The sequence below is a fragment of the Osmerus eperlanus genome, chromosome 4 (assembly GCF_963692335.1).
Source record: "Osmerus eperlanus chromosome 4, fOsmEpe2.1, whole genome shotgun sequence".
Classification (NCBI taxonomy): Eukaryota; Metazoa; Chordata; class Actinopteri; order Osmeriformes; family Osmeridae; genus Osmerus; species Osmerus eperlanus.
The window spans coordinates 5,658,092-5,676,834 of record NC_085021.1 but is presented as its reverse complement, the minus strand read 5'-3'; the positions used below and the strand labels follow the sequence as shown (position 1 = coordinate 5,676,834).

Genomic DNA, 18,743 nt, shown 5'->3' with positions numbered 1-18,743 from the left:
GCGGTCGCACAGTTGGGACAACCCATGCCACGGTTCAGGCGGGCAACATAATGGCGAGTTGATAGGCGTACACTGTGTGCACTGCTTCCCAGCAACCTAGGTTTCTTGCTCCATTGACACGAATGATGTTCACTTTTCCCCAGCCTCACAGCTCAATTGAAACTAATCGGACAGTGGGCAGCGTCGTAGCGAGTTGATAGGCGTACACATTATTTTCCCAGCCACCTACCTGTAGGTTTCCAGCTCCATTGACACGAATGATGTTCACTTTTCCCCAGCCTCACAGCTCAATTGAAACTAATCGGACAGTGGGCAGCGTCGTAGCGATTTAATAGGCGTACACTGTGTGCACTTTTTCCCAGCCACCTGTTGGTTTCTAGCTCATTTCTATTTCATTTTAGAGCACATCGAGTCAAGAACAGGAATACAAAAATATTGAAAGTAGAAAACAAAACAAAAAACTTTGTGATTGCAAACCAGGCAGGCGCGAGGCCATGTGCGGTCGCACAATTGGGACAACCCATGCCACGGTTCTGGCCGGCAGCATCATGGCGAGTTGATAGGCGTACACCGTGTGCACTGTTTCCCAGCAACCTAGGTTTCTAGCTCTATTGACACGAATGATGTCCATTTTTTCCCAGCCACACAGCTCAATTGGTTATAGCTGGCTGCGATGCCACCTCCTGTCTATAATGAGACAAATGAAACATGTTAACTTCAAAAATCAATCAAAAGTAATAAAGTGTAAATATTACAAGTCTAGACAACCTACGTGTGTGAATTGTTGTTTGGGTTTCATGGATATTTTATTATTTGGCTATTGCATCCAGAGATATTTTGGCTTTTGCATCCAGAGATATTTTGAAGGCACAAGCCCAACTGAACAAGATTCCCTCCCCCTCTCCGTCCGTCAGATTCCCTCCCCCTCTCCCTCTCCGTCCGTCAGATTCCCTCCCCCTCTCCTGTCCAGGACGAGACCTTGGCGAGTCCTCCATTTACAGAGGACATTTCCTCCCGACTTGGAGAGAATTGTCAAACGGAGCTTTTTTCCCAGCCACACAGCTCAATTGAAACGAATGGGACAGCGAGCCGTAGCGAGTTGATAGTCGTGCACTTTTTTAGAGCCACCTCCTCTTCGGATCCTCCTCGATTTCCTCCTTGGTTTCTCTCTTCGATCCTCTTCGGTTTTCTCTTCGGTTTCCCAGCCTCTTCGGATCCTCTTCGGTTTCCCAGCCTCTTCGGATCCTCTTCGGTTTCTTCTTTGCACTATCCCGGCGGCGACTCGAAGTGGCTGTGAGCTGGAAGCATAGACTTATATAGCCTACAAGACTGGAAGGCGTAACGGACTGACAGTGGCCCTTCGGATTGGTTATAGCTGACTGTGATGCGCTTTAGCACCTCCCATTTGTTTGTACTACATGACATCTGACTCATTCAGTCTCCAACCACCGATGAGTGAAGTCCTCTGAACTTTCGCTCAGGAACACTTCTTAACACATACAGCCTAACCTACTGAAATTAACAATAGAAAATGTTTTAAAAGAAAAATTGTGCTTCCGTGAAAATGTCTCCAGTACCAGTAACTGATACATGCCAATACGCACAAGTTAATCCTCAAATTAGGCCTCCTGGAATTGGTATGATGCAATTACCTTGTTATCTGACGAGAATTGTCAAAAAGCTTGCCATTTACGCATAGGCACAATTTACCAACCTGAATCTAGGGCTGTGTGGCTATACTTGTCTGACAACATTCTTGGAGTCGCGATCAAAAATATAAACTTTAAAACTAAAAATTGTAAAATGAAAGTTGTATTGTGCCAGGAACAAATCGGTTGTCACCCGCACAAAATAAGCGAAAACATTATGTGCGTAAAACGCTGAAGAAAATGACCGAAGCCTAGTTCAGCCATGGCACCCGGCCAGCATTCGGCCATCATTCATTTAGTCATTTAGCAGACTCTCTTATCCAGAGCTCTGTGATAACCTGCGAAAGTTACAACGTCCGATGAGGCGGCATCAAAATGCCTCAACAATACGACTTCACTCACTCCCTGTTGTAAGATATCATTGAGCTGCTGCCATCCCCATCCATCTCCCCCGTGTTGTCTGAACAATTTCGAAGCGTTTTAGCGCCTCCCATTTTTTTTGTAGGCTTCTACATGACTCATTCAGTCTCCAACCACCGAGGAGAGAGGACCTCTGAACTTTTGCTTAGGAACACCGCATAACACACACACTGCATGTTTAAATTAACAATAAAAAAATCTTCTAAAAGAGAAATTGTGCTTCCGTAGAAATTTCTCCAGTACCAGTACCTCATACATGCCAATACGCACACGTTATTCCTCAAATTAGGCCTCCTGGAATTGGTAGGATGCAAACATTGTTGTGTGAACAGAATATTTTAAAAAGTTACGATTTAAACATCGGCACAATCGGGCCTACCTTATAACATGCTTGGAGTCGCAATCAGAAATAAAAAGCTTTTAAAACTTTTATTGTAAAATGAAAGTTGTATAGTGGTATGAAGACTAAACAAAGTTACCATTTAAACATCGGCACAATCGGGCCTACCTTATAACATGCTTGGAGTCGCAATCAGAAATAAAAAGCTTTTAAAACTTTTATTGTAAAATGAAAGTTGTATAGTGGTATGAAGACTATCACCCGCACAAAATGAGCAAAAACATGTGCGCAAAATGTTGAAGAAAATGAACGAAGTAGGCCTACATATGAACCCCTAGCTGCGTGCATAATGGCATCCTGACAATGGCGGATTACTCCTCAAAATTGCAACATTTACATGTTACAGGGTTAGACTTCGGCTGACAACAGAATCTTTAAATTACATTTCAACCACGGCTGAATTGTCCGAACATTGTTATGTCTAGGTATGACTGTTCAGAATACCAACAAAGCTGGTTTATCCAACCATGCTTTATGTTTATTCATTTTTTTTATGCAACAATGTGTATCCAACCTCGGCTGAATTGTCCAACCAAAGTTTGTATATATGGCGTCCTCCTCAGCTCCCAACGCAGAAGACGCGCCTCAAGGCTGTTGTAAACCTCGCACAAGTCTCCAATTAAAAGGCGGAACGATCAATTTTCCTGTAATGGAATCCGTGTTGTCTGACGAACTACAGGACGAGCAGTCCACATCAGTCGACTGGACTTTGACATTTGGATGCATTCGTCTGACTTTCCAATCAGACGCCAGCGGAACCGCTTTCGTGTTGAGATGTGTGAGGAATTCACCTGCCACGCCCACGAATAACTACAGGGGGATACCTGGGAGAGAGCATTTTTTCCAAAATCATGAAACCCCATCGACAGTGCATGATAACACTGTCCAGGACGCAGTCACGACCATGGCTCTGTCCTCTTCGGATCCTGGATCAACCCTGAGCAACGAAGTAAATACTCACAGTGTGAACACAGTGCGTCTGGCACTTTCCGGGCAGCGACTCGAGATGGCTGTGAGCTGGAAGGCGTATGGACTGACAGTAGCCCTTTGTATTGGCTATAGCTGGCTGTGATGTTACCTCCTGTCTATCATGAGACTAATGAAACTTGTTAACTTCAAAATTCAAGCAATAAAGTATACTATTATAAAAATGACAAGTCTAGCCCTCCTGTTGTGTCCCGGTCAAAAGTGACCAATTTACAATTTTCTCTCTGATTTTTAAAAGTTTATTCTGATTGACATAAGGTTCCATGACTTTTTCCACACAGGGTAGGCCTATCTAAACAGCCAAAACATTTTTTTCCAGAAGTTCATAAAAATGTGGGCGTTTTATTCTAAACGGAGTTTAGAATAAAAGTAGGGAGTCAGGTGGCAGAGCGTTTAGGGAAGCGGGCTTGTAATCAGAAGGTTGCCAGTTCGATTCCTGGCCGTGCCAGATGACGTTGTGTCCTTGGGCAAGGCACTTCACCCTACTTGCCTCGGGGGAATGTCCCTGTACTTACTGTAAGTCGCTCTGGATAAGAGCGTCTGCTAAATGACTAAATGTAAATGTATTCTATGCTTTATTTTATACCTGTGTTGTTCCCGGTCGTAAATGACCGGTCATTCAAAAGAATGGGTAAGACAATTTCTTTTGTTTAAAATGTTGTTCAGGCACACACCCATGCACGTGTGTGTAATTGGACAAGATTACATTAAAAATAACCATTAGATTTAAAGTTACATTGTCAAGGATTACTTCATGACATTTTGATCCCGTCTTTAAAATTGCCTTTTTTAACTAGTTTCATGATATCGTAGGCAAAAGTTCCTGGTTGGGACAGGGTACAACAGTTCTCACCCATTCTCAAGTGTGTAAGGGGGGCCTAGGGGGACGCCTCATTAGCTTCAAGGTTGTTACGTGTTTTCTCGCCCTAGAAGGAGTTGTTATGGAGAAAGGAGCCACAACAATGTATGAGAGAACAGAAAACAAGGAGGACAGCCAAGGTCATCAGTTGAGAACATGTAGGATTGAAGGCCAAGCGTCTGGGTGTGCAGGTGTTCCCTCAACCTCTGCCCATCGTGGGAGCAAAGCGGAACCAAGTGGAACAGGTCAGGTTGACCGTAGACAGATATCGAGTGTGTACACATGGCAGCCTCATTGACTCTGGGCAAGGTTTGGGAAAACATTGAGAAACCGCTCTATGAAGGGAGGGGGATTTTACTAATTTAGACTATATAAAGTGTTGCATCTTTTTGTAGCTTTTTGTCTCTTCCTGTACCAACTGAGCATTGCTGAATAAACCTCTCACGCCATCTTGACTCTTCTGTCTTGGAAAATATCCTACAATGATAGACAATGCTATTAACCAGTGGTGTCTGGTGAAATCAGATGGCTGAGCGGTTAGGGAATCGGGCTATTAATCAGAAGGTTGCTGGTTTGGTTCCCGACCATGCAAAATGACATTGTGTACTTGGGCAAGGCACTTCACCCTACTTGCCTCGGGGGAATGTCCCTGTATTTACTGTAAGTCGCTCTGGATAAGAGTGTCTGCTAAATGACTAAATGTGCATTTAAATGTATTCAGTAATTGACTAGGTCAAGTAGTATTCTTCAAGTAATCTGACCCAACCCTGCAAGTATGTAAAGGAAAAAGGCTTGAAATGTATTTATGGGACATAACCTTGGCCACATTCATCTGGGAGGCACGGAGAGCAGCCATTGCCCAATTGATCTTAGAGTGCAGAGCTAGTAGAAACCCCAGCAGGTGGATCACCTCATCATTTTCCATCTCCAGGAACGGGTATAGACTTTTCTTCAAGTTTTTGCCATTTTAATTTTTGGGGCAATAAAACGTGCACGTTAATGGTTATTATTGAAATAATCTGATGAATGTCGATAATCTGATGAATGTCGACTTTTTTCAATAGGCTATTTTTACAGATTGTATTTTGTGTGTTTGTTCTTACATTCTCATATGGGTTTATACAGACTCTCGGAGAAAAAAAGTTCCATCTATACTTTTCTTCAAGTTTTCGACATTTTAGCTTAAGGACTACCTAGTTTTTTTCATTTATACTTTGCTCCTATACTCGTCACACAACAGAGTTTGCCTCCTAACACATCCAGAAGGCTTAGTTTGAGGAAATCCGACACTCTTGCTGTTTGACCAGGTCTCTTGCTAGTTATCTCTCTCTCACACACATCCCATGAGGGTTACTGTGGCCATTACAAGTTCCTCATTTGACGACTATCGCACCTGTGCCAGCCTTACTACGAGACTCCTCTCTCACCACAGTTCTGCGGAGTGTTCCTCTTGTCACAGCACTACTTCGAACTTCAAACTTGAAGATAACACAATTCTTCAGACTGGCAAGTCATGCAAAAAAGCACACTATTAACTGAATGGACAATACTATCTGGATGATCAATGTATGGGTTAGGAATGGTAAAACATGATTTACAAATTGATTGATTATCGTTGATGAGTAGGTCTATTCTACGTTGAACTATAGTGTAGCGGACCGTAGCCTGCTTTGTAGGCTAGGCTACAGGACGGGGGAAAAGTAAACATTTGAATAACTTTTTAAAGATACGATCCTGGCTGCATGCACGTGATCCCCCCCCCCAAAAAAATAGCATTCATTTGGGCTTTTTTGGGGGGGGAGGGCGTGAGCGGGGGAGGGAGCGAGCGGGGAAGGGGGTGAGCAGGGGTGAGCGGGGGAGGGCGTGAGCGGGGGAGGGCATGATAAATAATTTGTTGGGGCAAAATACGTGCCCCAACACAACTCAGTATTAGGTTAATTACATAAACACGCACAATGTACTTCCACACTATTCCTATTGCTCACTAGCCTGCACTTATTTCATGCAATGCATTTCACTATGCCAGAGAAGCACTCATCTTGCCTGTATATTGTTTGTGGACATTTCGCTTTAATATGACTCAAAACTGTAGGCTAATGCTTGGACAATATCACCTCCTAGTGGAAATAACTGGCACACTAGCTGGCACTCATTTGAATGAATATTTTCACACATGGTGTCCGGTCCTGCCATCAGTCACTCCTCCCTCCGTTTGTCAGCTAACAACGTTTCTTGTACGGTGGAGTGAAGAACGGGGGAGATGTGACAGAAGCTACTTCTCCTTGCTTCTTCACACACATGCTTCTGTCTGTCTGTCTGTCTGTCTTTTTTTTTTATTTTTATTTTTTTTTACATTTTTAGTCATTTAGCAGACGCTCTTATCCAGAGCGACTTACAGTAAGTACAGGGACAATCCCCCGAGGCAAGTAGGGTGAAGTGCCTTGCCCAAGGACACAACATCATTTGGCACGGCCGGAAATCGAACTGGCAACCTTCTGATTACTAGCCCGAGTCCCTCACCGCTCAGCCACCTGACTCCTTTCCACCTGACTCCTTTCCAGTTCCCTTCTCCCAGGATGTGTTCGGCAACCACACTCTTCCCGGCCCCAACTTTCCCCAGTACTGCTTATATATATAATACAGGTAGAACAGAGACGAGGTCGGGGGCAAACACAAGGTCAGTATTCTAAGGTATGTCTATGAGAAATAGTTTTTTTCGATGGTTCGTGGGTTCTTGTTTCCAACCCAGAGGAGCATGGTAAGCATGTGGCTTTGTGAATCACAGCACCCTCTATGTGACTGCTGTGCATCCATGCCAGTGCAGACCCCAGACAGGTCGTGGCAAATCTAGATTTGTCTGGAAGACAGTTTCGTTAAAATGCCGACCTCTCAGCGACGTTTTGCCAATTGGCAAACGCTCTCCATACTCCATCTTGTCAACGTAACTTCTACACATCCGGCCAACATCTGCCATATTTCTCTGGCATCATTTATGTTAGAATATTCTAACCAGCAGCAAAATAAACATTAGGGTCTAAGCTATAATAAAATAGGTTTAAATGTATAATTACAGTAATGTTGTGCCATTTTATAACACATTTCGTCCACAGACCACTTTTTTACTTTTGTTACTATAAAAGTGAAAAAAAGTGAAAACATAAAAGTGAAACATCTGAAAATGTGTGACTTTCAGATGTTTTAACATAGCAGATGAGTGCAGGTCAAGAAAGCAAACATTTTGATGTTACAATTTTGTTTCTGTGACTTTCAAAAGGACCAAAGAATGCTGTGTGCCAACCAACCGTTGTTGGCGCAGCGATGGCAGCAGGGGTTTCTCCCCATGTTGCCCCAGGGTCGGCAACATGGTTTCCATATGCAGCATTGACGCTGTCTGTGGCTGCGTTGATGATAACAGCGCCTTCTACTATAAACAAAATATCGTGGCTGCATGCGCGTGAGCCTATTTTTTTTCTTATGCTTTGTGTTATTTAGGCCACTCTGAATTGAATTGTCCCAATGCTCTGCAATGAACTGTCCATAACTCAATTTCTATCTTCAGGTATGCTTGATTGGGAATCCCAGGCTCAACTGACTCAACTCAGTGTGCAAAAGGGAAAGACTGTCACTCTGGAAACACATGTAGCTGGACTCCAGCCTGACGACGGATGGATCTACAAAAAATTGTGGTTACTGCAGGTGAATCCGGGGAAATTACGTTGCACTTTGTTAGATGAGCAGTTTACAGACAGACTTCAGCTGGACTTACAGACCGGATCTCTCACTGTGAGAAACATCTCACTCCACGACGCTGGAGTTTATCAGTTACAAACCGGAGGAGACAAAGTGGCTCATCAAACCTTTACTCTATCCGTTTATGGTAAGCTTGGTTTAATTGTAATCAGTCTGAATTATACAATACCTACGGCATTAAAGTATCTGAGTTTGAGTGTAGGTTTATTACTTAAGTACTTGTACTTGGGTTCTTGTTTGAGTAATTTACCTTTTCACTGTTAAGAGGGCAATGCAGCAGGATACCTTTAAAGCACTTTATTCATAACTAATAAATATTGAATGAAAAAGAAATGGTTTAAAAACACAGATAGATGACCACTTTAAGATACGCAAAGAAAGTCCCAAATGTCTCAATTGTCCATAACATTTTGATCCCTAAGGGTAGTGTTAACTATTGCTACATATTCTGTCCATAACCTGTTGCTGTTTTCCTCCTCCCCCCTTTGTACCAAATCCGACCCTAAAACATTTTTTTTTAAATCAAGTGTAAAACATAACTAAATAACAGTCAAACACATGCACATTAGGAATCAGTAAATTGTCAACAGCTCCTATGAATGTCCTACTTTGACATACTTATTGTTTGAGTTAATTACATGAACACGCACAACCACATTATTCCTATTGCTCACTAGCCTGCACTTATTTCATTTAGTGCATTTCATTATGCCGGAGAAGCACTCATCTTGCCTGTGCATTGTTTGTGTACGTTTCGCTTTAATTTGACTCAAAGCTGTAGACTAATATCACCTCCTAGTGGAAATAACTGGCACACTAACTGGCACTCATTTGAATGAAAGTTTTCAGACATGGTGTCCGGTCCTGCCATCAGTTACTCATACCTCCCTCTGTCAGCCAACAACATCTCTTGTATGGTGGAGTGTTCTGTGAAGAACGGGAGAGATTTGACCCTAACCTTGTACAAAGGAGAGGAGAGACTTAACCAGACCAGCAGTCCTGATCTCTCCTCCAACATCTCTCTCCATCTGGAGATGAAGGACCAGGATGGAGACACCTACAGCTGTGTGGCTGAAAACCCCATCAGTAACCAGACAGCCAAACTCCACAAGACAGAGCTGTGCCCAGGTCAGTGGCTGTTTCTCTCCATGTCAAGAGAAGCAGATGACAAACAACTAAACATGGAGACTCTGAATCCTCAGTTTTCATAGTAACATCTCTGATGCACTTTATTACAAAAATTATAAACATTATAGTACACCGTCATGTCTGCCGGTCTGTTTACTGTTGGTTATAAAAACGCCTTGTGAGAAAGACAACTATTTAGCACTCACTTTTGACCACAGAACCTGGAAACACTAGTAAAACTCCATGGTTGTGTGTGTATGTGTTTCTTCAGGTCTGCCTACAACCACCAACTTTCGCAATCACACTAGGGACCGGGGTGCTGTGGCTGTGGCTGTGGCTGTGGCTGTGGCTGTGATTGTGGCTGTGGCATACAGGAAGTTTAAGGTGGAATATGGTAAAATATTGAATATTATAAATATGAATATTATTCCAATCATTCTAGTATATAGAATATATATACTTGGCACTGTTGATTGCTGAAGGTCTGCATGTGTTCTAGTAAGCAAGAGTTCACATTGTTGTGTCTCACAGAGAGGTTGTGATGGAGAGGGAACCTCCACGGAACATGACAGTTCTGCCAAGTCTGTCATCTGATGACCAGTAATGCTGTAGGCAAGGAGACACCCTGCTAGCTCTTAAATGCTGAAGAGTTGAGTTGCTGAATGAAGGTTTTTCTAAATGCTTTTTTTTTTTTAAACAAAAGGAAAAAAACTACTAGAATTTTGAACTGCTGTTCAATGTTATCTCCTCTCATTACATGCATTTTGTATGCCACTTTGGTATGGTCAACAATTTACATACACTTCCTTTTTGGTCATCATTTGGTTTCCTGTAAATTGTTTTTCTAATGAGACAAATACAACATAATGAGTCAACATTCATCTAATGTTTTTCTCGAGAACAGAACAGAAATGATATAAAAACAGACAAATAGATCCTTCATGACTTCTACTGTGCTCGACAACAACAAAAACTAATGCAGCACACATCTTTGATATCTGTCACTGTTAAATTGGAAGGGGACCAGGAGTCAGATCCAAGTGGAGAACAGAACTTTAATAAGCAGATTCCAAAGGTACAAAGGGATAATCCAATGATGTGGTCAAAACGGGTGTGTCAGTACAGGAACAACAGGTATTGAGGGGCAAATCCACAGGAGCATGGCCAGGGCCAGGGGATGGTCAGACACGGGAGCAAAAGGAAGATCCAAGACACTGGGTCAGGGTGCATCGTAACAAGGTCTGTCAGGGTGCCAGTGACAGGTTATACACACGTAGCAAGACTAGAAAAGACTTTGCAAAGTGACTGTGCTGAAAGGGAATCTATGCAGTTCTGAGTTCTACTCCAGTTTTGAGGTCTTTGCATTGGCTTCCTGTCCAACAAAGAATTGACTTTAAAATCCTGCTGCTGGTTTATAAAGCACTGAATGGTTTAGGGCCTAAATACATTTGTGATCTGCTGCTACCTTATGAACCATCCCGACCCCTCAGGTCATCTGGGACTGGTCTACTTTGTATTCCAAGAGTCAGAACTAAACATGGAGAAGCAGCGTTCAGTTTTTTCTGCACCACATATCTGGAACAAGGTCCCTGAAAGCTGCAGATCTGCTGAGACCCTCAGCTCCTTTAAATCCAGATTGAAGACTTTACTAATCGCTGTTGCCTTTAATTGAACCAGATTAAAGAATATCAATTTCTGCATCTCACTCCTGCATTTTATTTTTTAAACTGCACTGCAACTTTTATTTAATTTCTTGCTTTTTGAATGTTCTTAATTGTTTTTAAATCGTGTTTTCTTTTGCATTATGTTTTGATGCTTTTAATGGTTTTATGTGAAGCACTTTGAATTGCCTTGTTGTTGAAATGTGCTATACAAATAAACTTGTCTTGCCTATATAGGGATGGGAGAATGATGCCTTGTGAAGCTTTGGACCATCTTAATCAATTGATTAAATCCTTATTTTTAAACTGTTGTTTAGTCTGTTCCTCTCGGTCACACACACTGTTCCCTCCTTCCAAAAAAACAAACCTTTCTCAAGTTCTAGACTTTTTATACTAGATGGCGTAGTCAGACTACGCTCATGCTACAATCATCCCTGTAGTTGTGACAGGCAGCATTCTTTGGGTCAACTGTAGGAAGAATATGGATGACTGGGCTTATGTAGTGTGATTCTCTTTGGCTTAGTTGCCAACAATGGTGTGAGCTGAACTGTTAAAGGTTTCAGATTAAATTAACTTTTGAAAAGGAATGTAGAGAGGTAACTGACAGATGACCATTGACAACCTCATAACACCCAAATATAACATGAGTCAGACACATTTTAAAGGATACCTTAAAAGCTGAGTCATGAATTCCCATACTCATATTAACCCCTGCCTATGGCCTCACATACAACACATGTTAAACCAAGAAAAGAAATAGCAGTTTCATCATGCAGTAGGAATCGCCAAAGGGATTGTGGGGCATTTCCACATACTTTCATAAGAGCATTACAACTCACTTGCAAGAATCCTCCTGATAACTGGGATAACTGGACCATCTAGAGGCTTTACTTAGAAATGCAGTTCATTGCGCAAATGAGACAAGTTTAAAGATTCTCAAATAGGAAGTTTGATAAAGATATCTTTGGTATGATATTAATAGATGAAAATAACAACAGTCAAGAGTCAAATAAAATGCAATGAATGTTTAATTAAGGATTAATAATGTATGTGGATTACAGAGTAGTGGGAAACTGATCAGCATCTCCATTCTTCACTGCAGATGCAGCAGCTTTCATGGAGGTGATGTTTTCTGCATGTGAGATTCCACCATAGGTCTTCTCACCCACAGTGCAATCCTTCAAAAAGAAAAAGAAAATGTTCTATGTGCTCAGAACACCAGGAAACCATTGATAACCAACATGGTATGCACACTGTATGTTTATTATGAATGTAACCATGTTTACGTAATAACAACCGTGAAGATCAACTTAAAGGTTTTACTTTCTTTCCTCTTCCTCTCCTGAAAGCTCTCCTGACAGCTCTCCCGAAAGCCCTCATGAGGCCACAGAAACATCCTCCTCCCTTCTTCTTTGCTTTCTGCCTGGGAGCAGCTATGGAGCCACCATGGCTCTTGGAAAAAACCGCTGTTTCTGGTTGAAGCTCTCTGCTCAGGTGAAGCAGGCTCAGGTCTCTGGCTGCGACAGGCTTGAGGTCTTCACTGGGTGAGAAGAGGAAGAGAAGAGAAGGCCTACCATTAACATCAGAACATATCAAATATTAATACTAATATCAAATATCAGGTTAACTAAGCTCATAAGTACAAAATACTTGGATACAAAGATACTAAAAGAGTAAATGACTGTGACTTACATGATCTGCTTGTCTGTCTCTTTCATGTCCAGCAGCAACTGGATGTCAGTGGTAGGCTGATGCCTATCGGAAGTGTTCATCACAGCCTTGATTTGCTCACCATACAGCTGCAAGAAGGTCTCCCTTCCCACGACTCCCTGGAGACCATCAACAGGCTTCGTCAGGCTGGTCTCAGCTGCAGAAGATTTGAAGTCCTGGCTAGCCTGGTGCAGGGTGGTGATCCTCACAGGTGTCTGGAGGTTAAGCTGGGACATAACCTTGGCCACATTCATCCGGGAGGCACGAAAGGCAGCCATTGCCTGATTGATCTTAGAGTGCAGAGCCTGTGGAGACCCCAGCAGGTGGATCACCTCATCATTTTCCATCTCCAGGAACATACCGGTGAGCTTTTCAGCTAGGTGTGGTTGAAACTTGTGGATGATGCTGATGAGAGACACTCCCAGCTTAGGATTCTGGTAGTGCAGAGGAGTGGAGGCCAGTGTGGAGGCTGTCAGAGGCTCCTTGCCCCACACATAAGCAGAAGGCTAATGGAGGACAGAGGGACACACAATTTAAAATACACCTTTACATACGATACACACAATCCTAGTGCTGCCACTATGTGAAACTGTAATACAACTGTAATACATGTCAAAAGTCATTTTACAAAAGCCAGTACTGTAATTACCTGCTGCATTCCAATCAGGGCCTGAACTTGGACTTGAGCCCTGGTCTGGGTCTGGGCCTGAATCTCCATCAGGGTCTGGGCCTTTGTTTGGTTGTGAGCCAGGGTCATGAGCTGGGCCAGAGCAGTCATGCTCAGTTGTCGGTTAGGGTTAGAAACTCCAGGCACAACACACACACCAGGAGAGCTTATCCATGTGTAGACAGCAGGCTGTAAAGAGACAGGGCACATATTATGTTAAATACACACAGTTAGATAGATACAGTAGACACCCAAGGTTTTTGGTGCCACCTTGTGTATCACACATTTAAGATATAAATGTGTGTATGGTTTACACCTGCTGCGTAGACACCAAGGCCAGGGTGAAGGCATGGGTCAGGACCTGGGTCCCGGTCTGGATCTGGGCCTGAAGCTGGGTCTGGACATTAGCCTGAGCCAGGGTCTGGACCTGGGTATTAGTCAGGAGATGGACCAGAGGCTGGGTCAGGACCTGCTCGACTTCGTCTTTTTACTATGTGACTGCAGCCTCTACTCACCTGCTGCTTAGAAGGGCATGTCATGCGAGCCTGGTTCTGCTGGAACCAACGCTGGAAGCAACGCTTGATCTGCTTGTCTGTCTCTTTCATGTCCAGCAGCAACTGGATGTCAGTGGTAGGCTGATGCCTATCGGAAGTGTTCATCACAGCCTTGATTTTCACACCATACAGCTGCAAGAAGGTCTCCCTTCCCACGACTCCCTGGAGACCATCAACAGGCTTCGTCAGGCTGGTCTCAGCTGCAGAAGATTTGAAGTCCTGGCTAGCCTGGTGCAGGGTGGTGATCCTCACAGGTGTCTGGAGGTTAAGCTGGGACATAACCTTGGCCACATTCATCCGGGAGGCACGAAAGGCAGCCATTGCCTGATTGATCTTAGAGTGCAGAGCCTGTGGAGATCCCAGCAGGTGGATCACCTCATCATTTTCCATCTCCAGGAACATACCGGTGAGCTTTTCAGCTAGGTGTGGTTGAAACTTGTGGATGATGCTGATGAGAGACACTCCCAGCTTAGGATTCTGGTAGTGCAGAGGAGTGGAGGCCAGTGTGGAGGCTGTCAGAGGCTCCTTGCCCCACACATAAGCAGAAAGCTAATGGAGGACAGAGGGACACACAATTTAAAATATACCTTTACATACGATACACACAATCCTAGTGCTGCCACTATGTGAAACTGTAATACAACTGTAATACATGTCAAAAGTCATTTTACAAAAGCCAGTACTGTAATTACCTGCTGCATTCCAATCAGGGCCTGAACTTGGACTTGAGCCCTGGTCTGGGTCTGGGCCTGAATCTCCATCAGGGTCTGGGCCTTTGTCTGGTTGTGAGCCAGGGTCATGAGCTGGGCCAGAGCAGTCATGCTCAGTTGTCGGTTAGGGTTAGAAACTCCAGGCACAACACACACACCAGGAGAGCTTATCCATGTGTAGACAGCAGGCTGGAAAGAGACAGGGCACATATTATGTTAAATACACACAGTTAGATAGATACAGTAGACGCCCAAGGTTTTTGGTGCCACCTTGTGTATCACACATTTAAGATATAAATGTGTGTATGGTTTACACCTGCTGCGTAGACACCAAGGCCAGGGTGAAGGCATGGGTCAGGACCTGGGTCCCGGTCTGGATCTGGGCCTGAAGCTGGGTCTGGACATTAGCCTGAGCCAGGGTCTGGACCTGGGTATTAGTCAGGAGATGGACCAGAGGCTGGGTCAGGACCTGCTCGACTTCGTCTTTTTACTATGTGACTGCAGCCTCTACTCACCTGCTGCTTAGAAGGGCATGTCATGCAAGCCTGGTTCTGCTGGAACCAACGCTTGAGCTTGGACTGACGCTCTAACCTCTTCTGGGCGCGGCCAACATAGATCAGCTTGCCGCTAATTTGCATTCCTTTCATGTCATCCACAGCTTTTTGCGCATCCTCGTGCCTCTCAAAGTTCACAAAGCCGAACCCTCGGGACTTGCCATTCTCATCCTTCATGACACAGACGCTCGTGATCTTTCCATACTTGCTGAACACCTCTGTCAGCTTCTGCTCATCCACATACTGCCCAAAGTTCTTGATGTAGATATTGGTGAACTTTGCGCATGAACAAAAGCGCTCAGCTTGGCGCTCCTTGCGAGATTTGAAGCGGCCCACAAATGCTTTTCTGTCATTAAACAGCATACCGTCCAATCTTTCTATAGATTTCTCGGCAGCCTCCGCGGTCTCAAATTGAACAAAACCATAGCCCTTTGAGCCATTGTTACCACATGCAATCTTGCTCGACAAGATTTTGCCGAAGCCAGAGAAGGTGTCGTATAGATTTTCGTTATCTATTGACGTGTCCAGGTTCTTAATAAAGACTTTACCCACACCGCTCTTTGTCAGGGTCGGGTCGCGCTGGTGGGCCCAAGTTACACGAATCGGAGAGCCATCAGTCAGTTTAAAATTCCAGAAATCTAAGGCGTGCTCGGCATCCACTGACCTCTTGAAGTTAACATAGGCATAACCCAGAGAGCGCTTGGTGACCCTGTCTCTGCAGACGCGGATAGAGTGGATGGTCCCGGCGGGACTGAAGTGATTGTAGAGCATTGCCTCGGTAACATGTTGGTGTATGTCTCCTACATACAAGGAAGCTTTTGGACGACTAGAAGGACGCTGATTCATTTTTTCTTACTATCTAATTGGAAATAATATCAGGTAACTAGATGAGGTTATGTCTAACAAGGTTCTTTAATGCAAAACTGTGGATTCTAAATGCCAAAAGTTCTGTTACGTCATAGATGATTTAGACGATGTTCCACTATAATGCCAGTGTAGTAACGCAGTTTTTTGTTTGTCTATCAAAGACATGACTTCCATGTTATTCGGAACACATTTTCCGTTTTTGTTTGTGACCAACGCACACACTGGCACATAGCACAGAAAATAAACCGGAACCACTTGACCTTTTTTGGAATCTTCACAAAACGTGATCTGCTCACAAAATTCACACTTGAGAATAGGACATTATTGTCATCAAACAGAGCTACAGAGACAGGGTGAGAAAAAGAGAGAGGTAGAGAGAGCCACAGATGACCTTTCAGATGACCACTTGTAGGCTACTTCAGGTGACCACTCCCATGGTGACCAATGTAATAGGATTTTAGGATGCATGTACAATTGTCAGAAAAGGTGAAAATGTCACCCTTCATTCTGTATAAAATGATATTGTGTTCAACATTCCTTTTGTGCAGAGAGGAACTACCCCTAAGTTAACTCTAGGCTTACGTAAACGTACAAACCTTATATTGCTATCCTGGGGGAAGGGGGTTTCAACATTTTTTGTTTCAACACTTACAGCAATGGTTTCAACACTTACAGCAATGGCAATCCTTTGACGGCCATTGCTGTAGGATTCTGTTCCGTCTTGTTGGTCACGGCAACCCCACCCCCGCCCCTGACCCAAGCGGTTCTTAATACGGACCAATCACAGCCAAGGGGTATCCGTAAAATGACGGACGGACGGATGGTCAGGAAAATCAGGAGGTGCACGTAGAGCTCTCCGAGGGGCTCGGAGAGGGCACGGAGAGGGAGTTCCTCGTCGGAGAGGGCGTTCCCTGTGTCCGTCTCCGTAAAAACGGAGAAGTATAAATCGGCCTTAAGATGCGCTAAGTCTGACTTTCCGATCAGACGCCAGCGGAACGGGTTTCGTGTTGATATGTTTTAGTTCACTTGGGAGGGAGTGCCTCCCTCCAGTCCGCCAAAGTCAAATCTATTTTTATGTCTATTGTAATCAATGAATTGTCAAATAAATAAGTAGGTATAAGTGTGACTGTGTATAGAATCAGAATCAAAATGTGTTTTTATTGCCATGTAAGTTTACACAAACACAGAATTGACTGTGGCAGGAAGGTGCATACCATAAACATATACGAATCTTATTTAAAAAAAAAGTTGAATGTATAAATACAATTTAAAACGTATAATACTAAACAGCTAAAAAATATACTAAAGAGCTAAACAATGTGAGATATAAAATAGATATAAAATATATACAATGATACAAAAAGATATGAAATCGGGCAGCATAGTGCAAAATGGTGGTGGATAGACTTTTATATGACTTTTATACATAAATGGGCAGAGTCGGAAATGTTGTTAATAAATTGGTGTCCTACTGAGCTCCCGGGCTCCGATCATAGCATATGCCATATCGAGAAAAGGCACCACTAAGGAGTTTAAAACCCCGCAATAGCCTCCAGTTCAGACGTCGAACGACATAGGCTATTTTCCTGTCATGGAACCCGTGTTGTTGATACACCCAGCAATCGTCCGCTAAAACATTCTCGGGATGGTTAGTGGACACGTTGTGTCCCGAACATATAGCTAAACCGAAATGTTGTCCTATTAATGGTGTCGCGCGTTGAGAAGGTGAGAGAAGACGCGCTTCACTGAAGTTTTAAACCCCGCACAAGCTTCCAATTGAAACGTGGAACTACCCATTTTCCTGTGATGGAACCCGAGTTGTCTGACGAACTACAGAGCGAGCAGTCCATAGGCCTATCCGTCAACTGGACTTTGACGCTTGGATGCATAAGTCTGACTTTCCAATCAGACGCCAGCGGAATTGCTTTCGTGTTAAGACGTTTGAGTTCACCTGCCGCGATAAACGACAGGCTTACACCTTGGAGAGATCGTGTTTTCCAAAATGATGAAGCCCCATCAGCAGCGCATAGCACTATCCAGGATGCGTTCACGACTATGGGTCAATTCTCTTCGGATCCTGGATCAACCCTGAGCAACGAAGTAAATATTCGCAGTGTGAACACAATGCGTCTCGCACTTTCCGGGCGGCGACTCGAAATGGTTGTGAGCTGGAAGGCTAGTCGATTGACAGTAACCCTTCGGATTGGTTATAGCTGGCTGTGATGTCACCTCGTCTACTGCCTATCTCATGTTCCTGTATTTTGCTTCCTGCCTCATATTGTCTAGAGACAGGGAGTGCCTCCCCTTTACTCCGCCAAAGTCAAAGCTATTTCCATGTCTATGTCATCAATAAATTGTCAAATCAATAAGCAAGTGTCTTGACTGAATTGTGTCTGTGATGTCAAAAACGGTTTTCGTTAGAGAGAAACAGATCAGGAAGGTGTCTTCTGTACTACCAGGGAGAGACAGAGCGCTCACCTCACCGGCTTCCACAGCAAGTGTGCGCTCTCAGAACGCTCTCTGCACCGCGACTCATTCCGCTCATTAGAATCAGAATCTGTTTTTAATAATAATAATAATAAATTGTATTTCTAACGCACCTTTCATCCGAAAACAGATGTCAAGGTGCTACAGTTAAGATTATAAAACAAGGTAAAACATCAATATAAAATACAATAGACAATTAAAACTCATAAAATCTGCTAAAAAGAAATGTTTTTATTGCCATTTAAGTTTACACAAACACGGAATTTACTGTGGCAGGAAGGTGCACATATACGGATCTACATTTTAAAAAGTTGAATGTATGAATAAAATAAAAAAGTAT

At 43.5% G+C, this 18,743-nt stretch overlaps 2 protein-coding genes and 1 long non-coding RNA gene across 3 annotated transcripts in view; 1 reads left to right on the top strand and 2 right to left on the bottom strand.

Moving 5' to 3' along the window:
* LOC134019524 (polyadenylate-binding protein 4-like) overlaps positions 1-15,895 on the bottom strand; it is a 46,772-nt gene extending 30,877 nt beyond the window's left edge. The window contains exon 1 of the mRNA XM_062460484.1: positions 15,011-15,895. Coding sequence (XP_062316468.1) covers positions 15,011-15,895 — 885 coding nt within the window. The remainder of the gene's footprint in view (positions 1-15,010) is intronic.
* Positions 1-18,743, top strand: part of LOC134018409 (uncharacterized) — a 50,468-nt gene that overhangs the window by 6,207 nt on the left and 25,518 nt on the right. The window lies entirely within an intron of this gene.
* LOC134018410 (uncharacterized) lies at positions 314-1,271 on the bottom strand. The gene is made up of 2 exons (XR_009929936.1): positions 773-1,271; positions 314-687 (listed from the first exon to the last, which is right to left on the bottom strand). It is a non-coding gene; the product is annotated as an uncharacterized LOC134018410 (long non-coding RNA).